We start from the raw sequence: 26379 nt of genomic DNA, 5'->3' as shown, positions 1-26379 counted from the left end.
CTTTTATGTATATCAGAATATAATATAACCTGCAGATCAGCCCTGTTAGAAATTATTTTGCATATTAAATAAAATACATGAATGCAAACATAGCACAATTTGAATTTTCAGGAGGCTTAGAAAAGGACATTTTACATTAAATTTTTTTACTCATATATTTGTAAATCTTACTTTCTTTTTCGTCCAGCTCTTTGTATATGAGCTGTGTGGAAGGACCTCATACACTTGGTAGATGCATATATTTATATATATATACACATATGTATATAATGTAAGCATTTATTTTAGTAGTAGTTCTTTTACTGTATTCTTATTTTATATTTGTGTCAGAAGAGATGAAAAACTAAATGTTTAAATAAGTGAATCCAATTTAGTTCAATCTTCTAGGCATGTATATATGAAACTTGTATGGTCTATAAAATAACATGTTATTTGATTAGAAGAGGTAAAGATCTTTTTTGCACTGAAGGTCAGGAAATCTCTCAAGGGACTTATGAAGAATTGACAACTGATGTGAGAAGCAACATTCTCAATAAATCTGAGCCAATAACAAGTAATCAGAGGATATTACAACAAAGTTCAATTTTGTGAAAGCAATTTTATAGAAGTAGAGAGACTTGATCAGAAATAAAAATAAAAACAAACATTGTTATAGTTTTTCAGCTCACTGAACAATATTTGGTGTTGACTTTGTTAAAATATAGGCAAATTTTTTATTAAAAATGAATAAACTACATAATCTATATCTTTAAAGTTTATCATTATCTAGGAATGTTTTATTTATGTACCTTTGATTAAAAAATGGAAGTACTAAATATATGATATTGTATTCTTCATTATAGTCCTGGTTATTTTGCTGACTAAAATCAAATAGATGAAATTTTGAAATCAACCAATGAAACAAACAAATCCTGTAACAATGAAGGAGGCTAACCAAGATGGTCTGAATGAATGACTGTTCCATCTGTGCTTAAACTTGATTAGTCCTATAGAAATAGGACTTCTTCCCATCCCCATCCCTTAATGGGCTGAGCAGTGTGTTTAACCCATACACAGTAAATGGTAGAGGCTACAAGCTCTCTAATAAAGGTCACACTACATTCACACTTTCTTTGTAATGTTTACACTCTTTGAGGGCTGGAGCAATATACCTGTGATGTATTCAATATGCCAAAACACAGTAACAACAAAATGGAGACGTTACTGGGCCCACTCAAGCCAATTGATGAACAACATGAGGACAGTGACAATGACACTCTTTGGAGATTTTTCTTGATGTCAAACCTATGTATGCAGTTGTTTATATAAGAGTTAAATAAAAGCTTCATTTTTTTTAAAACTCACGCTTTGAGGGGCATGTCCCTTATAAAGTTTCTAGAATGTGGTTATTGCTTGCTTCTTTCTGACTCTTAAGTCCATGGAGTTAGATTTATTTGTGTATTATCTACTTGGACTGGAGTGATAGCACAGCAGGTAGGATGTTCTCCTTGCACGTGGTCAACCTGGGTTCGATTCCTCTATCCCTCTCGGAGAGCCCAGCAAGCTCCCGAGAGTATCCCGCCTGCTCAGCAAAGCCTGACAAGCTACCCCTGACATATTTGATATGCCAAACAAGTCTCAGAATGGAGATGTTACTGGTGCCCGCTCCAGCAAATCAATGACCAACGTGAGGACAGTGCAACAGTGCTATTATATTCTTACTCCACATCCACTGTCCCCATTCTTTGCTACCACAATCAGATTTGACAGACAGTGTTTTCCCTAGGTATCAATATTAGTCTTAAGAAGTGGTTTGTGTTTGAAGCAGATTTAAATTCAAGGTGAAGGAAATCTGCATCACAAACATTTTGTTTTAAGATTAATTGAACACCACTGGGCTTGAGTGATAGCACAGCGGGTAGGGCTTTTGCCTTGCAAGCGGCCAATATGGCGATCTTGAGTTCGATTCCTCCGCCCCTCTTGGAGAGCCGGACAAGCTACTGAGAGTATGTCTCCTGCCTGGCAAAGGCTGGCAAGCTTCCGTGAGGTTTCCATATGCCAAACACAGCAGCAATTGTCACAATGGAGACATTACTGAGCCCTCTTGAGCAAATCGATAAACAACAGGAGGACAGTGAGTACCACTATTTGAATTCTAAAGACTTTGCTTTTTAGCAGAAGACTGAAGTAAGTTTTGCATTGATTTTTGAATATTATCTTTAAACAGCAAGGAACAATTTTTTTTCATGTCAGGTTTTTACATCTTTTTTTTTATTCATAAGGAAAACATAAAGAAGACATCAAAAGTTTTATCAACCGGTATTTTAGCCTAATTAGACTTTCAATTAAAACGGAAATATATTTTAATTTTTAGTTAGTTTTAAATATACATATTTATATTTTAAGTTCTATCAATGAATTGTATGTGATGAATTTTTAAGAGGAAAATGGCAGCACCAGACAAAGGAAGAAAGGAGCTCAAATATTTGAAGTTTTAAGCCTATCAAATAAGAAGTGATGAAGTGGATTTGCAAACATTAAAAGGGACTTTTAGAATTATTTATATTTTTATTTGAAAATAAGACCTTCCTTTTCACCTCAGTTTACCAATGCATTTTAAAATGCTAATGGGAAAGTCTCAATTTTTTGACTAATACAAAGCTCAGATTAATTCATCCAGCACGTTTTATTACAAGAATTGTATTAAGTGCTAGAAGTACGGAAAATGAATTCAGTAAAATCCTTTGTAGAATTCTTCTTAGCCTAGGAAATGGAGAGGAAAACTTACAAATGTGTTAAAGGCTAAAATGATGAAATGAATAAATTAACAGGAATTCTACAGCTGGTTTAGAATTCAGAGCTTAAAAAATATAGTTTTAGCTCAAGAATAAGTCACTGATAACTCTAATATATATTATATATAATATATAGCCATTATAGTAAAAGTCAATAGTTTTAAAGCTTGTTTTTTTAAATAATTGTGACACAAAGCAAAAAATGCACAACCTTTACATAAAACTTGTGTATATACCATATATATGTCTTTAATTAGAGTTTGATCAAACAGAAATTGAGACCATTTAAAATAAAGAATAATAGTTTTGGTAAGAGGTATGCATACATGAACTTCATTTAAAACTATTAATTTTGTTTAGGACATGTAGTTTTAGTATCTGGGAATTCTCATGTTTTGGTGAACTGTTTCAAGACGTCCAAATTTGTGTTTTCCTGAGAAGTCTGTTCAGTGATTTCAACTTGTTGCAATGGCTAAGGACCACAGATGTTGAAGTTTTAAACAACACAAGTTTGATTTAATGAACACATGTACAACTTTGAACTCATCATTTAGCAAGGTGGTACATTCTCAGGGATTAATTACAGGTGGCATAACATTCTATATTCTTATTATGTTAAGTATTCTGAAAGGTTAACATTATCCATTTATGAGTCATTAAGGTTGTCTTTAATTTTCCAAGATATTACTTTGGGACAGATTCACGAGCCTGGTAAAGACAGAACTGTGCCAAAGGTTTCTCTTTATGTTTCTTTCCTGTATTCGTGTCATCTCTAATTTGCAGGGACTGCTCTTTCAGGGGATGGCAGGCTAGAATTCTCAAAAACTATCAATAGTATTTACATTTGCATGAATGACACAAAGTCATTTTCCCAATGGTTTCCTATTGGCCTCAGTAACATTCTTATCAAATGGGAGAGGAATAGTTATGCTTTTAATTGCTTATAGTTATATTTAAAAACTAGTTGCTATTTTAGCGAAGAAAATTATATTCCTACTCCAGTCATTGGTGTAATGTCTTGAGGATAAGGCATGAGAGCTATTCTCTACTTATTTATTCTGTAGTTGTTTTTAGTATATTTTAAACTGTTTTGCTAGAAAGAACACTTTTTGACCATCCATGGCATAAATTTCTTTGTTGGGGAGAATTAGGTCTGCTTTGTCAGATCTTACATGCTTATGTCCAAAGTTCTAAATAAGGATTTTTCTAAATACTTCTAATACATATTGAATTAAGTTTTCATGCTGTTAAATATTTATTCAATTATTAAATTATAGACAAACCATTTAAAAATTTAATTATAAGAGCAGACATGCTATTAAGCATTTACTGTGTGTCAAGTCATTTGTGTAAGTAATTTTTATGAATGATCTCATTTGGGACTAGAAAACTAGCATGGGGGTTAAGGTGGTTGCCTTGCCTGCAGCAAACCCTGGCTTATTGTAGCCAACTCTGGTTTGTTTCCTGGCATCACATGTGGTCCCCTAAGCACTACCAGGAGTGATCTCAAAGCCAGAGTAAACCCTGACACTGCTGGGTGTGTCCCCCAAATGAAACAAAAGAAAAAACCCAAAATGAATAATATGATCAATCCTCAAAACAAACAAATAAACACTGTCCTCCAGTTGTTCATTGATTTGCTCCAGCGAGCCCAGTAACGTCTTCATTTTGAGACTTGTTGTTACTGTGTTTCGCATATTGAATACGTCACAGATAGCTTGCCAGGCTTTGCGGTGTGGGGAAGATACTCTCGGTAGCTTGCTGGGCTCTTTGAGAGGGGTGGAGGAATCGAACCCAGGCTGGCTGCACGCAAGGCAAACCCCCTACAGCTGTGCTATCGCTCCAGCCCCACGATAGCATAAAATTACAAATATATATAAATTGGCTTAAAATAGAATTAAATTATTTCTATCTCTTGATTTTATACATGAGATAATTAAGGCTTAAATAATTTAAAGAAAAGAATTATCAGTCTGATATTATATAGATAGTTTTGGTAGAGGAACTGAGCCCAAATCTCTGATTTTGAAATATGAATCCTTAACCCATGTACTATTGCTTGCCAGGTATGTGTTATACCTTACAATCAATCTTAAGTATATTTATCATATAGCTTATACTCTATCTTGGAAATAAAAAATTCAAAAACTTCTTGTCAAGAAAGAATCTTATTATCTTGGTTTCCCTAGTACTGATTCAAAACCTAAACATTTGGAGTTCCAATTGTATGACTGAAACCCGACTTTGAATAGCTTTGTAACTATCTCATGGTGATTACATTAAAAAAAATTGAAATTCTAAAAGCCACCCTTCTAAAGAAAAATATAAAATTAATGACAAATTGGTAAGCTACATATGAAATTGATATGTAAAAGAGTAATAGTTTTATTGATGGTTTTTCCAAATTAATGGGCAATGCCCCTTAATATACAAACTGGCAACACTTATTGACACAAATTCCACAAAATAAATTCAAAATAAATATCACTAAAAGAAAAATGTACTCATTAACAAATAGGAATAAAATAATAAATAGCATTCCTAACTTCAGGTAGGCTATAATATCATGTATTTTATAGTATTTAACATTTCTTAGAACAACTGTACCACTGGTAATTGAGATTTATTGAATGAATAAATGAATTGGGTAATCACTCTGAAAGAGATTATAGACAGTTCTTTTTATTATGCTGGTATGAGATTTAATTTCAGACTTTATGTTTAGTAGAATTTCCTCAGAAAATCTTAAGTGCTGTAAGACTACACAAGATATTAAAAGTTGAAAAGAGTCTTTATGTGAGAATATAATGAATTATCATTGAACAATTTTTTCCCTACAAAGAAATGAAGTAAGAAGTAATAAAGCATTCTTCTCACAGTATGCATAAGTAGAAAATACATAATATATTCTATTAAGTGACAAATTATTATTAAGCCCCCTGGCATTCATTAGACTCCATTAATGATAATGACATGGTATTTATATAAGTACTACATGGAACTCCAGGAAATTTATAAGAAATTTGTATGAATGTTTGGTTGCTGTTTGAGACAGGTTAGGTGAATGAACTAAAATATTTTTTGAATAAATATTTTTATTTGTTAGAAGAAAAATACATTTTATGTATTCTGAAAAAGTAAACTTTGTGTTTCTTCCATTTATCCACTCTTGTTGTTCTCTGAGGAGAGGTGAACACATCTGTGGGAGCCATTGTTTGCTCAGATTCCTGTGTTCTTTGCTACTTTTAATGGCAGGCTGTGTTCTGAACTTCAGTGCCTTCCCACAAAGTGAGTGACTGATCTTGAAACTTCCATCTTGTTAAAAGATGCCCCTCACCTTTGTTTATTCTGTGAGGCCCAGGTGGCAGTTCAAAGCCTGCTGCAGTCAGCAAATCCTTTGCAAAGCTGAACCACACAGCAAAATCAGACCCTTCCCTTTTTAGGTTTGGTAGCACTTCTTTTGTGTTTGGGTGAGGTGTGGTGTCTTACCTTCAGCAGAGGTCAGGGCTTTCTCCTGGTTCTGTGCTCAGGGATACTCGGGGGATTACATGTGGTTCCTGGAATCAGATCAGAGTAGACCAGTACAAGGCACATACCTTCACCTCTATAGTATTTTTTGGGCCCCTGGTAGCATTTCTTACACCATTGATAGAACATGTGACTGTCAGCTTACATAGGTAAGCTAATTGTTGGTTTATTAAATAATATAATCTCTTAAGAATTCACGTTTGTCAAGCAGTTCGGTTGGAATTTTACACACGGTTTATAAATCAGTAAATGTTATTTCTTTTGCGTATCCTTGCCAATATCCAGCTCAATGAAGGTTGGTGAAGTTTGCTGATTATATCGCTTATCTAGTGTGTGGTAGATACTGTTTTATAGCACTGTAGCACTGTCCTCCCGCTGTTCATCGATTTGCTCGAGTGAGCCCAGTAATGTCTCCAAAGTGAGACTTGTTGCTCTGTTTGGCATATCGAATATGTCATGGGTAGCTTGCTACGCTTTGTCATGTGGGCGAGATATTCTTGGTAGCTTGTCCGGCTCTCTGAGAGGGGCAGAGGAATCAAACCTGGCTCGGCCGGGCCGGTGCCTTGCAAGACAAACACCCTGCCGCTGTGCTATACTGTTCTAGTGTCTTTTAACGTAAACCAACTCATATAATCTCTGTCACAATACTTTAGGATCGAGTTTTACAAATTGTTAAATAATTAAAATTATTTACAAATTTTTTTAAGTTGTCCTAACACCATTTATTAGATACTATATTTTCCTAGAGTTTTATGACACCACTTATATCATATATCAGCTTACCAACAATTTTTTTTCCATTTTTTTTTTGTTGGTCAGCCACATGCAAGAACAATAAACTCATACCTTTTTCTAACACCATGCACAAAAGTCAAATAAAAATTGGTTAATTTTCTTGATATCAGACATGAGTTGTTAAGGAAAATAGAGTTCATAACATTGAGTCTAGAGATATCTTTTAGAATGAAACATCACTAAGCAATGAAAAACAACAAATGAAAGCAAAGGTAAACATATGGTACTAAATTAAATTTAGGAGCTTCTGCACCTTAAAGCATCTGATGATCAAAATAAAATGACAGTCCACAAACTGGGAAAAATTATTTACCCTGTGAAATTATTAATAATAAATAAAAATTTATTCTCACTATGGAACTGATCAGAAGAAAGTGAAAATCAGGAAGGAAACAACAACCTTATTTTAAGAGGATGGAAAAACTAGGCTTAATAGACCTTTATAGGACTCCCTCTCAACTTCCCTCTGAAAAATAAAAACTGAATAAACATTATTCTTCATTGTACATGGAACATTCTCCAGTGTACATGCTGAAGCACAGTACTACAGCTGTGGCACAAAATAAGAGCCAATAAAGTCATAAAGAGTGAAATCATATCAAGTATGTTATCAGATCTAGTGCCGTGAAGACAGATTTCCAAAAAAAAAAAAAAGAGAGGAAACTGGAAAAAAAATATCTAAAATTTGTATCCTGAATTACATGCTATGGAAAACCATTAGATCTTGAGCCAGAGAGGTAGTACAATAGGTTGGGTGATTGCTTTGCACTTGGCTGACCTGGCATCCCATATGGTCCCCTGAGCTCCATCTGAGTGCAGAGCCAGGAGTCATCATTGAGCATCAGTGGGTATTACCCCAAAACCAAAAGAAGAAACAAAGAAAAAGGAACACCACTAGACCAAAGAAGACATTATGGAATTAGTAAAAGTATTCCTGGAAATGGGGGGCTGGAGCGATAGCACAGCGGTAGGGCGTTCGCCTTACAAGTGGCCAACATGGCTGACCCGAGTTCGATTCCTTCGCCCCTCTCGGAGAGCCCGGCAAGCTACCGAGAGTATTCGATATGCCAGACACAGTAACAACAAAGTCTCCAATGGAGACGTTACTGGGCCCACTCGAGCAAATCGATGATCAACGGGAGGGCCTTTACCTTTTTACCTATTCCTGGAAATGAGAATGACATGGAAATGAGTAGCACTGTAGCGCTGTCCTCCCATTGTTCATCGATTTGCTCAAGTGGGTCCAGTAATGTCTCCATTGTGAAACTTTTTGTTACTGTGTTTGGCATATCGAATATGTCATAGGTAGCTTGTCAGGCTTTGCCATGCGGACAAGATACTCTCAGTAGCTTGCCAGGCTCTCTGAGAGGGGCGGAGGAATCGAACCGGGTCGGCTGGGTTGGGATCGTGCAAGGCAAACACTCTACCCGTTGTGCTATCGCTCCAATATTCATTAAAAATTAGATGTAACCAATCAGAATGTATGGGTCACAGCAAAAGAAATGTTAAAGAAAATTCACAACAACATAGGCTTAATAAGGAAAATAAGAATAAAATTTCATTTTACTTCATATCTAAAAAATAGAAGAACAGCTGAAACCCAAAGTAAGTAGAATGAAGGGAATAATAAAAAGATAGACTAGAAAGGCAATAAAAAAAGTGAAATGAGGAGCTTATTCTTTGAAAGATTAAGCAACATTGACAAACACTTAGCAGGACTAATGAAAAGGAAAGAGAGTAAATACTTTTTCAAAGTATCCAAAATGAAAGGGGAGTAATCACAACAGATACTACAGAAATACATAAAGAACAACTTTATGCCTATAAATTGGAGAACCTAGAAGAAAGGGAAATTTTTATAATCATAAATAACCTCCCAAGATTGAATTAAAAGTAGAAATAGTAATATAAGTAGGAATACAAAAAAATGAAAATATAAAAAACTTGAACAGACTATTATAAGCAAGAAACTTAAAACAGTAGTAAAAGACTTGGTATGTGCTTATCTTTTGCGCATCTGAACTGTGGTCTATCGTTGGAACCCCATATAACCCTCCAAGTGATCCCAAAGTACAGAACCAAGAGTAAGTTCTGAGCAAAACCAGAGGTGGCCCCCAAACAAACAAAAATAAATAAAAATATTTTCTAGTATAATATAAAAAATAAGCTAAAAATAAATGAATGAATATTTGGTTGAATTTTCTTCTTTTCCTGCTATTCTCTTATTCTCCTTTTTCATGTACATAGTTTTGACTGTCATCATTTAAATACTGTCATATGGAGGTGATTGGTCCCCGCAATGGGTGATTCTTCGCACTGAATGCTGTTTAATCAGGTTTAGTTGTTAAATATAGATGTAACAACCCACATTCAGGCTTTATATGAACTTAGATGTTATTATACGTGCTATTACACTAAATTCTCCATAGATTATATTCTGTATTTGTAAGGCACATCAATAAATAATTTGTTGGTAATTGAGTAAAATTAATACATCTTAACACAAACCATGTAATATAAAATACCTCCAACTCTGAGCGCTACTGATAAGTTGTCAAATCTTATGTGTGAAGGGTTGTTATACATTAACTGAGCATAGTTTAATATTAATAGCTCCCGAGAGCTGCAGTGAACTGAGGTCTTTATATCCTGTTTATGGGTTTTATCTTTGAAACTGTTTGGTTGCTTTTCTGTATAAACTGGCTGTGAATATACGCAAAACTCTGACAAGGTTCTGGACTCTTAACTTTGATGAGCGCTGTGCAGTTTCTATCATGCTTCACTCAAAACAGCACAGATGTGAACCTGGGAATGGAGTCCCTGTTGCTCTCATGAGGCTTTGTTCAGAAAATTCGCTGATTAACCCTCACCCTTCATGGTTCATTGGCTCACTGATAGATCAAGTTTAAACTAGTACATATTAGCACATTTCTTACAGAGGAACAGTTGGTCATTCTGTTTTACATTGCTGGTTTGTTGCAAACTGGCAGGCTAAAAAGGTCTATACCTAGTATGAATAGAGATATTTCCAGAGGACTGAGAACCAAGTCATTTGTGAAATGATTGAGGTTGCTTTTCAAAACAAACTTGTGACCAAGAGACTTAAGTCTGCAGGCCTACAGTGATTTTTATCATCATTGGTGGGCTTCTTTCTGGGAGGCACAGTGGTTGGAGCAAAAGAGTGTTATTTTCATTGCTGTTTAAACCTAACAGAAAATATTATCATCATATTTTAAGTATATATTTTTCATTTTAAAAGCTGTAAGTATGGGTAAAATATGGAATTAAATTACTTCTAGTTTTAAAAATATTCACTTGGAACTAGTGATAGATTTTCCTGCTAAAGTGTTACAGGATTTAGATGTGGCAAAATTTATTTTACATATATCTTTGATTCTTAATATATTGACTTTAAAAAGAAATATACAGATATAAATTAAATTTTATGTTTCTGGGCTTATTTTACATCAGAGCACTTTAAAAAATAGGCTAGGCATAGTTTTTTGCTAGTTTTGCTAAAATTATTGATATATTAATATTTTACATAAGACAGTTGGAATTTTGGTCATATACTTCATTTTAAATTTTGACATTTAAAAACAGAATGTTAGGTAATTATGTATATTTATTGGGTTTCTACTGTGTGCTTGATGCTATTCTGATACCTACTAAGTGTAGCAGAGAGCAAAACAACACAATCTTTGATCTTGAGTAGTAGAGGAATAGAAAATTATATTAAAAATGTCATAGACCATGTGGCTTAAAATAAAGAGAAGTGTATTTTCAGGGTTCTGAAATTTGTGGAAGTCCAAGATTAAGCTATCATCAGCATCATTAGGTTCTAATGAGAGTTCTTTTGTGACATATAGTAGAAAGAGTAAAGTGCTTTCTTAGATTAGGATCAGTAATCCTAAAGGACACTCATCTTCATCTTCTAATTACGCCTCTAAGTCACACCTACTAATGATCATATTGGGGATTAAGATTCCAGCTTGTGAATTTTCTTTGAGGACGGCACAAAGTTTTTGTTCATAGAAATGGTAGTTTGAATAAGAATCAAAAATATTTCTGTGACATCAAATGATTACACAATACTCCCAGGGAATGGGATGAAAGTCTTGGGAGCAAAGCAACAATACGTGAGTAGGCACTCACCTTGCATATAGCTGACACAAGTTTGATCCCTGCATCGTATATTCCCCTGAGTCCTGACAGGAAAGAACCCTGAGCATCTAGTCAGAATTAAGTCCTGACCACCACCAGGTGTGGCTCCAAACAAAACAAAGAAAAAGAAGTGCTGTTTTACACAGATGGTCAAGGAAGGGTTTTATTGGCTGAGAAATTATAGAAAAGGACTGTCACTGTCACTGTCCTCCTCCCGTTGTTCATTGATTTGCTCAAGCGGGCCCAGTAACAGTGTGAGACTTGTTACTGTGTTCGGTATATCGAATACGTCACGGGAGCTTGCCAGATTTTGCCACGCGGGAGAAATACTCTCAGTAGCTTGCCAGACTCTCTGAGAGGGGCAGAGGAAACGAACTCAGGTCAGCCAGGCAAATGCTCTACCCGCTGTGCTATCACTCCAGCTCAGAAGAGGACTAACTGAAAGAAACAGGATGAGGCTACATGGACATCTGAAGGTAAAATATCTTAAGGCAACAGTATGTATGAAAGGCAGAGCAAGAAAATCATGTGCTGAGTATAGTTAGCAAACTAGTGAGAATTGAGGTGAAAGGTAGCAGGGGTCACCTGAGCATGAAAGGTCTTCATCTCTCATGCTTATCTAATTAAAATTTTTATTCCGAGATAAGTAGGGGAGGGTCACTTAGGAGTTTTAAGCATAGGAATAATGTGATATAACTTACTTTAACAATGTCAAGTGAAGAACAAATTGTATAGATGGTGACAGAACAACCAAGAGATTAATTATAAAGCGGAATGTGGTATAATCTAGGTAAGATATAGTAACTTAAACAGGATTGACAGCAGGAAAGGTGGTGAGAAGTGATTTTACTTTGGATTTACCAATATCTTCCCGTCACAAGGGTTACTTAAAGTCTGTCTCACTAGTAATGAGGCTAAGGATTTCCCCAGGCTGATTTATCCAGGAGCTAAGGAGGTTTTTTTGGGGGGAGGGTCACACTCGACTATACGCAGAAGTTCTTCCTGCCTCTATACTCAGGAATGACTCCTAGTATTGTTCGGGGGACCATAGGGGATACTGGGGATTGGCCCGCATACAAGGCAAACGCCCTATCTGCTGTACTATCTCTCTGTCCCAGGATGTAAACTTTTTATCTCTTTTTATCTCTTATTATAATGTGTGCTTTTGAAATTAGTAGAAAAGTTTTTAGGTAGAACTTTAGGACCCAGTGAGTTTTTTAGCTTTTTAAAGTTTTTAACACTTTCACGTAATGGTTTTAATATGCATTTATTGTGCTTTCTTTAACCAATTAGGGAAGAAGTGAAGATTTTCTAATTAATTCATTCTTTCTAAGTATATGACATTCTGTATTAAAAATTGTTTTTCTTCTGCAATTGATAGTATTTAGTAACCCCTCCAAATATAGGCTTCATTATAAAAGCTTGATTGGATTGCTTATTTTTTTGTGGATCACATCTGGCAATCCTTAAAGACTTCTCTTAGCTCTTAGCTCAGGGATTGGTCCTAATAGGGATTGGGGAAAAAATGGTGTTCTGGGAACCAAACGGGGGTCAGACGTTTGCAAGATAAGTCCCTACCCTTATGGTACATTTTCTTTATTCTTTTTTCCGTGGGGGTAGTGGTAGATACCTGGTGATGCTCATGGGGTAATCTTGGCTCAAGGAACCATACAGGATGCCAGGAATTGAACCTATTTAGCCACATGTAAGGCAAGAACTTTATGCACTGTACTATTGTTCTAGACCCATATATTTTCTATGATCAGTGGACTAGAGGAAATAAATTTGACATAAGTTAGAAACAGTTCTTTATTATAGAAGAGAATTGAGCTATTGAAGCATTACATTCTCACTCCGACATTCTTAGAAGAGAGCAAGGAAGGGGAAATCTTTATTTATTTATTTATTTATTTTTTATTAGTGAAACACAACGAGGTACAGTTGTAGACTTACAAATTTTTGTGCTTGGGTTTCGATTATACAATGATCAAATACCCATTCCTCCACCAGTGCCCATTTTCCACCACCATGGATCCCAGTATCCCTCCCACCCCCGTGCCTCCCATCCCACCATGCCTCTGTGGTAGGGCATTCCAGAAGGGGAAATCTTTTGGTGGTCAGCAAGCCATGATAGATAGGTCTAGGGAAAAAATGACAGACTATAGAACATCAGTGACGAACTAGGGGACAGCCTGTGAAAGTCAAGGATAGCACTGGAGATATCTGCAAAGGTCAAGGACTGTGTACACTGGAAACAATGTGCAACCAACAAGCAACCAGTGAGGGAACTATGAGAGACCAAGCAGAGAACATTAGGGGATCCCAAAACTCCTTTCTTAAAGCTGTTAAATAGCTATGCTTCCATAAGCCTCTGGAATTTTGCATGTGATTTTTTCATCTGATACTTAAGGTCCTACAAACTGAAGAATAAAACCAATTTCACAGTAATAATACTACTTGTTAAGGAATGATGGCCCAACATCAATGTTTTCTGAGCATAGTCTACATTTAAGTTTGCTAAATTGTAATAAACAGTGAAGGAAAGTATTGGTAAGTTAGTGATGAGTCTGTATGAGGAAGGAGTATATAGATGCCTTTCACAGAATAAGAACAGAACATTTAATTAATGTTCGATTAGAATACTCACTAAAGAGAATTTTTTTTGGAAAAGAAAAGTCAGGTAGTTTCTTTGTTCTATAGATTTTAGTCAGTATTTCTTTAGAGTAAGCCCAAGGTATAAATAATGGACATAAAATTAAAGTGACCTTCACACAGGGATGGAAGTAAATATGAATTTAACAAGCACTGTTACCAAGTTGATTTGACTACCTTGGTTGCCAAGTTTTACAACTGAAAGTAATGTCCTGAGCTCTGGATTTTGCCCCACATAGCAGAGAAACCAGTCAATCACTTCCTGTTAGGTAAATTACTCACAGGGCAGGTCAGCGCAAGATAATCAAAGATAGGAAGTTGGTGGTTTGGCTTCACTGCTATGAAGGTTTACTTTATATATGAGTTGGCATTCTTGTTTACCATTTTTCTGCAAGCACTAACACTTGTTACACAGTATGTCTTATCATCTACAACATTCATTTTCATCATGCATTCATATAAAAATTGAAGTAATGAGGCAATTGACTTATAACTATGAAATTTACTGACATAAACATGTTTCCTAGGTATTCTACCTAGAATACACATTTTATGATATTACAGTATATTTTTTTATATTACTTCAAATACACATCATAAGACACTTCCTACCCATTTTCCATAACTACCACACCATATTTGATGGGATTCAGACAGTAGGCAAAAAATTATATATATATAATTTTTATATATAATACATATTATATATATTACTGAGAGTACACCACCCACATGGGCAGAGCCTGGCAAGCTCCCCGTGATATATTTGATATGCCAAAAACATATCGATAACAGGGCTCATTCGCCTGACCCTGAAAGAGCCTCCAATCGTTGGTAAAGACGAGTAAGGACAGAAGGAAAGGCTGCTAAAATCTCTGGACTAGGAGGAATAGAGACGTTACTGGTGCCTGCTCTAGTGAATCTACAAACAAAGGGATGACAGTGATACAGTAATACTTCAAATACAGGATCTACAAACCTCCTGAAGATAGGAGCACCATTCCCTACTCCTATTTTGTCCTGAGATGGCATGAGCTAATTATTAGCAAAATAGAATATCAAGCTTCCTCAGATATTGCAATTTTCATTTCCAGTAGCATTCAACCTCAGTTTTTAGTATCCTAACAAGCATGTACTTAGTGACTTCTTTCTTCCTAGTTTGCCTGATCTTCTTTCCCAACACCTAAAATCTTTCAACCTCACTGAAGTCATAATTTATTGTTTCCACCACTTTTCACTTTTTCTACCTTAAAGCTCACATGTTACTCCTTCTACAGCCACACATTTCATTATTTTTTCTTACGTATTATTTCCAAATAGTAAAAACAGTTCCATCCATCATCTCTGCTTTCAAAATATATCTAAAACCTAAATTTACTTACAATTTCCACTTCAGTGATTTTGTTCTTTTCACAATCATTTATTCAAAATCATTTATTGGCGTACCGCATCCATTGTTAGATTGTTGTTCTTTGCCTTCCCTGAATCTACTTTCTACATAGTAGGTACAGTGATCCAGCTAATACTCAAAGTGATGATGCTTCACTGCTCAAAATACACTGCTCTCACTTATACCTGAAGCTAAGTCATTATAAAAGTCTGCCAGGCTCTGGGTGATAGAATCTTCTCTGATCAGAATGTCAGATTTACTCCATTCCTCCCACTACTGAGATTAATATTTTAAAAAATGTTATAATTTTTTAAAATTAAAGAACCATGACTTACAAAGTTAGTGAAAGTAGAATTTTAGGCATATACTATTTTAGCACCGTCCCACCACCAGTGTCAACTTTCCCTGTACCAATGTTCCCATATTCCGTATCTCCCCACTGCCACCTGTCACCTTAACAGGCACATTGCAGAGTTCTGGTAGTTGCACCTTAGACTGCAAATTTTCAGTGTTATTATTACTAGAACTTACTCACACTTAACATGCTTTAAATAGCCTTGTTTCTGTCTCCACAGTTAGAATGGAAGCTTCTTGGAGGAAATACCATCTAGTTTACTCATAGGCTCTCGTTTTCTAGAACCCACTCGGGAGAGAGCAAGTATGAAGTTTTTAGTGAATTAAAATACTTGTTATTTAGACGACCTAAGACTAATACTCTCTTCTTATACATTTATTCAATAGTTTATCGCCTATTATGTACCTTGAACTAAGGAAATGAGATAAGGCGAAAAGCCCCAGTTGCTCCACTATTATTTTTTTCCTTTTTCTCCCTCTTATTTGTGTATTCATGATTACTGTTTTTTTTTTCATTCATTCATCATCCTGTTATTCGTCGATTGCCTCGAGCAGGCCCTAGTAACGTCTCTTTTATCCTAGCCCTGAGATTATATTGAAGGCTTTTTAGGAGAATGAGACCCATCATTGTTACTGGTATTTGGCATATTTGGTACACCACGGGGAGTTTGCCAGACTCTGCCCTGTGGGCAGGCTATATTCGATAGCCTGCAAGTTTGTCCAGAGTAGGAATGAGATAATAAGATATCATAAAAAGATGTCCTGATAAGATGTCGCGCGGCCTTCCCTGTTCTGTCGTCTCTCCAGCCCCCGGCTGCTTATGTTGAGAAGTTGTATGATGATTACTGTAGATTTTCAAATAATTGAATGCAGTGTGGCATATTACTCTCTTTTCCATTTTGCAATATTCCAGGTATTTCAAGTGTTCTGGATCTTTAATCAGTATCTTCTGTCTAAATAGCATAAAAATACACAGTAAATATATATATATATATATATGTTGGTTGTAAGCAGAGAGGTGGGTTATATTAATGATTAGGAAAGACTTTAATGGGGAAGTGACATTTGACGTGAGTTTTGAAAAAGTGGTAGAATTTTGATAGTAGCAGGGATGAGGTAGAATGGAAAAATAAAAAGCCTTGCTTATCTTATATCTACCAAGAAATAGAGTAATTTTGGAGCATGATGGGAAAGAAGAAAAAGAAACAGAAAACTTTATTTTACTTGACTGTCTGCATTTGATCTTGCTGGTCTCATTTACAGTTTCCTGCCTCTCTCTACCCCTGCTAAAAGATGGAATGAGATAATGAAAAGACAGAGGAAATTTATAGTGGTAAAGAGCATAAACCAAAGTACCTCTCAAAAAACAACTCCAGATAGCCTTTTTTAGATTCTTGATGAGAATTAACCCACCTATCTCTCAAACTCCCATTGCACTTTGTGTCTCTGTTACTAAGTACCATTTTGTGCTCTCTCTACTTGTAGATACACCTTCCTCTTTAATTTTTTTAAATTTTTATATTTTCATTTTTTTATTGGTTCATCGTGAGATACAGTAACAAAGCTTCCATGTTTGAGCTTCAATCATACAGTCATCAAACATCCATCCCTTCACCGGTGCACATTTTCCACCACCAAAATCCCTAGTATCACCCTCCCACCCCCATTCTACACCTCTCCCTGCCTGTGTGGCAGACAATTTGCACAATACTCTCTTTCTCTCTTTCTCTATGTTAGTTACCTTCGATATTTTGAGACCAGTCCCACCACTACTCATACCTGCCAAAAAGGCAATGCTAGACAATGTGTTTTGTATTGCTTGTTATAGATACAATATAATGTCATGTGGCCACAAGAGTGGCCACGTGCTCTAGAAATTCTAAAATTTTAATAATTAGGGTCTAAAGAGATCGCTGCAGCAAGTTGCTTGGGTCTGAGGTTTGTTTGTGTGTCTATGAATCATAGCCATGTGGGAGCTTAAGTAGATGGTAGCCAGATGTGGCATCATCTCTAGGTTCCGTCGGGGTGGGGGGAAGGAAAAGGTCCCACTCCTCCCATGCCCTGTGAGGCCTGGTGTTTTGTGCTATTGTGACTCATACCTGGAGCTTGTTGCTGACTTCTAGAAAATGGCGGCTGCCGGGGCTCCTAGAGAGCAGGTGGAGGGACGGTGTCTGCCACCGTCTGGAGTTGCCCAGCGGAAATAGCCTATTGCAAAGTCTGGGGCCATTTCTGCAGCAAGTTGCTGGGGTCCAAGATTTGTTTGTGTGTCTCACACCTTCCTCTTTTAAGTACAAACCACACTTAATCATTTTATCCCTCTTCTCAGGACCCAACACAAAAGCTCAATAAGTGTTTCTTAAACATCTGTGAGAAATGAAGGAGAAAAGACTGGTAAGCTTATGTAGGTGATTTAGGGAGTCTAAAGGAAGTGATGCCATGGAAAAACTGATTGCAGTGATTTTGCAGGGTGAATTCATGGCAGAGGAACAACGAAGGTGTTCATGTATGGCATGAGAGAACATGCAACTGGGGGTAACAGCCAGATAGCATGAAAGCAAAGAGTGGCTGTCTTATGAACAGGGGATTCATTTACATGTAAAAGGTAAAGGTAAAGGCCCTCCCGTTGATTGTCGATTTGCTCGAGCGGGCCCAGTAACGTCTCAAGTAATGTGGGACTTGAGAGATAGTACAGATGCTAACCTTGCACTTGGCCTTAACTTTGATCTTCCAGCACCCCATACAGTCCCCCGAAAACTGCCAGGATTTGTCCTGAGCACAGAGCTGGACCCGAGTATCAGCAGTTATGGCCCCACAATAAAAATGAAGGGGAAAAAAAGGAATGGAATGTGGTTTTGAAGTTTCAGATCTGGGTGTTGATGAAAGTTACAGAGTCTTTTACTAAAGTAGGGGGCCCCAGGACAATTACAGAGAATGTAAGAGACTCAGAGTTCCTATCTCTCCCTCCAAAATTCTCCCTGAATTTAAAGTAGTACGTGCTGTTGGAGGATTTTATTATATAAAATCTGATGGGAATATTGTCTCCACTTGCTAAAAAAAAACCTGATTCTGATAAAGTGGTCATTTGTAAAAAAAATGACTTTTTATAAATGGCTTGTAGTGGCTTTATTTATAACAGGACATTTCTAGCTGCATTTTTAAACTTTGAAACCAGGTCCTCAGAAAGCAGCTTGCCATGAAAGATACATTTGGATAGCTGGTCCTCAGATTTCCTTGGCTCCACTGTCCATCCTGCCCCTTCCTAATGACAGAAAATTTGCTTTGCACCTGCTCCAACTGGGTTCCAAATGATAAGCATCTTACAAGCTCAGAAAATTGTAGTATCAAATCTCAGCCCCAAATGTGAGGGAGCACTCTCATCGCATCCTTGCTAAGAGGTATTGCTTTCCTAGTTCCCAGGGGAGGAATCCCTTCCCCCACCTTATTCAAGCTTGAACTGTGACCTCAACCTAAGTTTGAGCTCCCTACATGCATTGTTCTGGGGGCTGAAACTTACCCTGCCCTCCACTCTTCCACCCTGGCCAATCAACAGGGCAGGCAGCCTGGGGATCCCTGTGCCACCAATTCTAACAATGGCATTTTTTTTTAATATAAGGAGGTGAAGTAGACTTTCTTTTTGTTGTACTCTATTGCATTCTTCCCAGTCAGCTTCCTATTCCAAACCACTGCTGAAGTAACGCTTGATCTGTTATTTTCTATGATTTGTTAAATATGCATAAACATTGCCTAATATTCATAAAGGTGGTTTCACTCACATCTTCTGTAAAACATTCAATGTTTTGTTAAAAACTCATTTATTTTAAGAGGAACAGAACTGCTCTGCTGGTAGAAAAATATAAATATTTTAAAATAATGCCACATTTAGAAAACATTTCAAAGAAATATAGCAAATACTATTATAAGGAGAAAAATTGGATTTAATGTGTGGTTTTTAGGAGAAAAACACATGTTGTCAGAGACTTTATAATTTTATGTTTTCCTCTTAGGTTTTTCAAACAGACCAAAATCATTAAAGATACTCCTTAATCCCCAAAGCCACAAAAAGGAAGCTACGCAGGTCTATTATGAGAAGGTTGAACCATTATTTAAGATTGCAGATATAAAAACTGATGTAACAAGTAAGTATTTTTTGGAATATAATATTCTATTTAAGATGTAATAATTAAGGAAGTAAAGTACTGTAAGTTTGTTTTAAATCTAATTTAGGGAGGTTATTAAGTGACATCTAAGTTATTTTATATGCTTCCATAACCTACCTATATCCAACTCTAGGATTATAGTTTCTTCTTATTTCAGATTATCAATGTTGAGGTTGGAAAGATGGTTTACTGTGCATCATCAGGAGTAACTCCTGAGCACAGAGCCAGGAGTAAACCCTGAGTGCAGCTGAATGTGGTCCAAAAACCAAGGAATCAAAAATGAAAAAAAAACCAGAATATCAATGTTTTGCTTTAGATTATAGATTTTGAATTTAATAATTTTTGTTTTGCATACTTTCTGATCATTGAGATACTTGTTATTTGCACAATGTAGGTTGACAAGCAATTTGTTTGCTGACTTAAATGTTTGATGTCTTTCCACGAAATAATTCATTAGGTGGTTTTTGTTCTGACTCTGACCCCTGCTGGTTATTAGGTCAAAACTAAGCACTAATCTGCTGGATGGAGATAGATTTTTTTTGAAGCTAGAAACTTAAATTCATTTCTAAAGTAAAAAAAAAGTTTCAAGGAAAATAGAAACTTGCTAACTCTATGGCTAATGGATAAAAGTTTAATAAAATATTCTTCAACTCCTCAAGTTTAGTGAGAAAATTCCTTTATTTCCTTAAGACTTTGTTCCTCCCACCCCCCATGACAGTAACGGTGTGGGGAGAAAGGACTCAATATCAGATGAGATTAGTAATATGGAAAATCATTTCCTCTTTCTTAGTCTCATTTTAATTATGTTTCTTACAAATGCACACAGGAAAATTGAAGTATGTTTTAATTGGTGAAGAGTATTGCATTAATAAGCTATTCCGAAGATAAGGCCACAGTGCCCTTGAAATGTGATGCTCCCAATTGAAATATCTGGGGAAGGGATACAGAGTGGCCTGGATTACTCAGCTAGTAAGATAGGCCTAATATAAAAATAAGGTTATTGAAGTCCACACATCATGACTTGGATTGGGATAGAAAGTAGTATCTAAAATAAAAAGGCAGCCTTTGGGGGAAGGTCAGCCACCCTCAGTGTTCTCTACCAGGGAAATAGAGATTTTTTTCATAGAGAAATACTCTAGAAGAATTTTTTGATTTAAAATAAAAAAATAAAGATGCCTTGCAATTACCCTTTCACCATTGTGGCTTTAGTTTACGTGGAGCTGATTTCTAAGAAAAAGAGATAATTAACATTGATTATTCCTTTCAAATGAAATGTTTCAAAGATGAGCAGCAGGAAAGGTTTGAAATTCACATTAGGATAATCAAAAGTTGAATAAGCATAATGACAACTTCAATAATATCTCCAACTTTTTTTTTGGCATTTGTTTAATATCCAAAAGGAGCTTTATGAGGACATTACATATATCATTTAGTCCAAGAAACAATAGTTTCTTGTTTCTTGAATGCTGTGTGCTAAATTCTGCAAAATGCAAGATGAGTGAACTATTCTGCCTGCTCTTGAGTGACCTTTAGTTTATTAGGAAATCAAATAGAGGTTAATAATAAACAAAATATGTATTTTTATTTCAAAAACATAAATTCTCAAAGGATGATATTAAATTTGATCAAAAAAGAATTTGAGCTAGTTTTTTGAACTGAGAAATTTTCAATGTCAAGACAAAACATGGACTCTGTGCACAAACATAAAAACAAGCTAGCAGACACATGCAAATCATGTATGTACATTATACTCAACATTTTGAAGGTTCTTTCATAATTTCACTTTCCTTCTTTAGACTTCTTAAATTTGGCTCCCTTTATCATCATAAAGTGGTTTCCAGTGGGCTGGAGCAATAGTGCAGGTGTTAGGGCACTTGAGCAGCAAGGAGTTGATCCATATTTGATCCCAGACACCACATATGGTCTCTTGAGCACCACCAGAAGTGATCTCTGAGCATAGTTGGGTGTGACCCCAAACACATTTTGTTTGTTTTTGTAGATTTTTTTTGTTCAGAAAATCTAGTTTGATGGAGGAGAGGTATGTGTTCATACTTATCTTTGTTCATACTTAAATTTGAACAAAGATTAAATATTCACACTTGTTCATACTTAAATTTGAACAAGGATTAGATATATTTTCTACTTTGAATTTGACAATCAAAATAAGTCTATGAGTTTGGACAGGAGTAAAGGTACAGTGTATGCAGCTGACTTGGGTTCAATACCCAGTAGCCTGTGTGGACCCCTTTGCCTTCCAGGACTGTAATCTCTGAGAGCAGAGCTAGAAGTAAACCCTGAGTACTGCTAGCTGTGGCCCCCGAAAAATAAATAAGTAAATATAATCTTTATGCTCAGATAAGGCCATCACTCTCTTAACCATCAAGATACTTCTCATAGACCGAAGTGATAGTTTTTTATTCCCTGAAATTTGAGGCTATTTAGACTGAAATCTGGAATCTATTAAATTGAAAGTTGACTTCTAAGAAGTTCCCCAACAATGCTTTCAAAGAAAGTTTGAATCCAGAATACAGCTAACATATTACATTCAGGAGTTTACTCAGCATATATTGATTAGGAGTTGGCGTAGATTTTTATGTGTTCTTTTACTCATTTTATTTTATTGTTTTTCCCTTTATTTAAACTCCATTGTTTACAAAATTCTTCATGATACATTTCTTACAGGCATTCAATATACCAACACATAATTCTACCACCAGTGTGACCTTCCCTTCAGCAGTGTAAATTTTTTTTATTGTAGTAATGTAACATGATTTAGCAAAGATGGTTCTGACAGCCAGATAAAGATTAGAAAGAGAGGAAGGATAGAAGATATATGTAAGGCCTGAAGTAAGGCAGATCAAAAAATAATTTTCTTCTTAAAGCAATTGTCATGTAGAAAAAATATATTATATAGATTTTATTCTAAATTTATAAATGTTACTGGGTATTATATCTAGATTAAAATAAAATTAGAATACTACAGAAAAAAATTTGGAATCTATTTGTACAGAATGACTAATAATTAGCTGCCCAATACTCCTCCTACAGGCAAATTTGTAAAATTGCATTTTTGCTTGTAAAAAAATTTTAAAGTGTGTGTATGTATGTGTGTGTATATACAAATATATGTGTTTAATAAATATTTACATAAAATATTTTCTATTTTTATGGACTAAAGATGTGAATACTTGAAAATTTTAGCATCTTTCTATCTTATAGAGTAGTTTTGCAATTTGAATAATGTGAAGTATCTGAAACTCTCTTACATATTACCTAGTGACAAAATAGTATGGCTAAATGTTGAGGCTGAAGAGATAGTGAGTATGGCACGTGAAAGGTTTGATCTCCAGCATCCCATATGGTTCCCTGAGCACCACCAGGTGTAATTACTGAGTACAGAGCCAGGATTGACCCCAAACCATTGCTGGATGTGACCCAAAAACTAAAAAAGGAAATTATGGCTAAATGCTGTACATTTCAGTTTCACAAATTTATATGCTAACAAGATATAATTTATATTTTATTTAAAAGAAAAGCTCATATAAAAATGTGGAACAGTGGGCTAGCTAACAGTACAGAAGGTAAAGTGCTAACCTTACATGTGGCTGCTTCAACCAACCCTGATTTGATCTCCAGTACTCATGTGGTCCTCTGAATACCAGAAGTGGTCACCCTGGAGAACAGACTCAGCATATCCTGTTGTGATCTAAAAAACAATCAAAGAAGCAAAAATAAGGGGAAATAGCAAAGCAGAAAATGAAGAGATGAAGGAAGAGGTTAATGACATTTGATTTCTTGATTTATTTATTTATTTATTTTTTGCTTTTTGGGTCACACCCGGCATTGCACAGGGGTTGCTCCTGGCTCATGCACTCTGGAATTACTCCTGGTGGTGGTCGGGGGACCATATGGGATGCTGGAAATCTAACCTGGTTCAGGCATGAGCAAGGCATAGGCCCTACCCGCTATGCTATTGCTCCTGCCCAGAGGCTAACGACATTTGAAATCTGAAACTCTAGTTGTTAATTTTAGGGGATAATTTATAATTGGATTTTGTTTATTTTTTAATTTTTTAAAATTTTTTTATTCATCTCTGCTGTGCTCAGGGCTTACTCCTGGATCTGTGCTCAGGGATCATTCCTGGCAGTGTCACAGCAGGGGACAGAATCCAGGTGGGCTGGGCGCAAAACCTTACCCATCATACTATCTCACAGACTCAGGTGTGATGACAAAAATATGTCTCTTTCTGATTCTAGATCCTCCTATATATATATATATATATATTTTTTTTTTTTTTATCACAGTGATAGGGCATTTGCCTTGCACGAGGCCAGGCTGGCCTGGCCGACCGGGTTCGATTCCTCTGCCCCTCTCAGAGATGATGAAAATATGCCTCTTTCTGATTCTGGATCCTCCAGTATATATATATATTTTTATCACAGTGATAGGGCATTTGCCTTGCACGAGGCCAGGCCAGCCCGGCCGACCTGGGTTCAATTCCTCTGCCCCTCTCAGAGAGCCTGGCAAGCTACCAAGAGTATCTCTCCCACCTTGCAAAGCCTGGCAAGCTACCCGTGAGTTATTCGATATGCCAAACACAGTAACACCAAGTCTCACAATGGAGACGTTACTGGGCCCGCTCGAGCAAATCGACGAACAATGGGAGGACGGTGCTACAGTGCTCCCTTCTATTATATCTAAATAAAACAGCTTACCTTCTATACTGCTTCTCTATCACATAGATTAGTCTTTATTACTAACCCTGTATTATTTCTCTGTATAATCACATTGCTTCTTTATATTGTACACTCTATTTTTTAAAAAATAGTGCATAATCTTCAAAAAGTGAACTCCCTGAGGTCAAGAACTTCACTTCATTCATTCTACTAATGTGATGTTGTCAGGTTTCTTTTTTTCTTTCTCTCTTTTTCTCCCTCCCTCCTCCCCTTCTCCCTTTTATCCTCCCTCCCTCCCTCCCTTCCTTTCCTGTTTTTGGGCCACACCTACCTTTGCTCCCTCCTTCCTTTCTTTTCTGTGTTCCTTATCTATCAGTGATTTGATTTAATGTTTATAGTATCGTTGAAAGTTGTTGTTCTTAGAAAGTTTATATCATTGGACAGCCAAATTTCACATTCAGTATCAAAGAAAGAATAGTTTATTTCAAAGTTTAACAAAATAAAAATAGGAATCATGTGTAACATTATAAAAATTATTTTATATTGAATTTGAAAAACTTTACCAAAGTGCGCATTGGTGAAGCAGAACCTGATAAATTATCTAAGAATATTATTTTTATAATATTCTCAATTATTTTCATGCTTATAAGACTTTTTATTATTTTCATTTGCAGATAGCTTTCACTTGATTTTATTAATGATCAACACACAATTTGATAACTTAACCTTTCAAGTAATTAATATTTTAATTTTATTTTTTATAGCTTTTGATTAGTGTTAGAGTGGTGCTTTATTCACGTGAATGTTAATGGAGTTTAAATAAGTTATGGGAGAGTTACAATGTCAAACTCCTGTCTATGAAATGATTCTCTCAGACACCAAATACTAAGAATATTTAACAATATCTAGAAACACTGTAGAAAAGCTTGAATCATTCTGGCACCAGGGACAGACAGGCATGAAAGATTAATGTAATTTTGCATATAATGTTGCACCTTCTTACACAAAAAATCTATCAGCAATGTCATGTCAGTCAGTAGAAATTTTTGATGGGTGTATACAGCTGGGTTGTCTCTTCTGGCAGAGTTGCCCAAGAAAATGCTAAATGTGGTTGGGATGTGCTATGCCATCTGCAGTGTGCCAGTTGATCCTGTCTCCATTGGCACTTGTAATTCTGCATAGGGCATCCTAACTGTAGAGACTGCAATAGGGAGTGACAGATTCATTTCCTTGGAGGCTCCAGGCTCCGGTGGGCCTGTGTGCCACCCTCCTCCTTGGCTATGGGTCAGTTATCATTGGTGTTGGCTTTCTTTCCTAGACTTACATTCAACTCCTCCTCTTTTTAGTCTAGCAGTTCCACATACACATTCTTCTAGTATGTAAATCTTACACTAACCTTTCAACTAATTTATTCATGTAAGGTTGCCAAAGCAATTTAACATCAACTGTTTGATGCCAACTAATATGCCTTATTTTCAAAATACTGCTGTGCTTAGGTTACTGATTTAAAGGAAATGTGTCTTATTTAGGAAATTTCAAATAGACAAGCACCGTGATAAATTATCTAACTGCACTGTGTGGGATATCCCCAAATGACTTATGTAGTAGGAGCAAATGTATGGCCCTCTTTTACATAAAGCTATAAAGCACATCAGGCAACTAACATTTAATCCTCTTTTCCATTATTACAGTATGAATATTCAAAAATCAATGTTGTTTTATGACCTGACCATATGTTTATTGTACAGTTTTGCCAAATCAAGTTTAAAAGGGTAGATTGTTGTTTGAAACTTCAACTTTGTGTGTCTTTTTCAATAGTTACAGAATACGAAGGGCATGCTCTGTCACTGCTAAAGGAATGTGAACTCCAGGGATTTGATGGGTAAGTA

The 26379-nt window shown here is 36.0% G+C and overlaps 1 protein-coding gene across 1 annotated transcript in view; it reads left to right on the top strand.

Annotated features, from left to right (window-relative positions):
• CERKL (ceramide kinase like) overlaps positions 1–26379 on the top strand; it is a 127536-nt gene that overhangs the window by 61245 nt on the left and 39912 nt on the right. Inside the window, exons 3-4 of the mRNA XM_056110409.1 lie at positions 19662–19793; positions 26309–26372. Coding sequence (XP_055966384.1) covers positions 19662–19793; positions 26309–26372 — 196 coding nt within the window. The remainder of the gene's footprint in view (positions 1–19661; positions 19794–26308; positions 26373–26379) is intronic.

Source organism: Sorex fumeus, unplaced genomic scaffold, assembly GCF_029834395.1.
Source record: "Sorex fumeus unplaced genomic scaffold, SorFum_2.1 ptg000009l, whole genome shotgun sequence".
Lineage (NCBI taxonomy): Eukaryota > Metazoa > Chordata > Mammalia > Eulipotyphla > Soricidae > Sorex > Sorex fumeus.
This window is presented reverse-complemented; position numbering and strand designations above follow the sequence as displayed.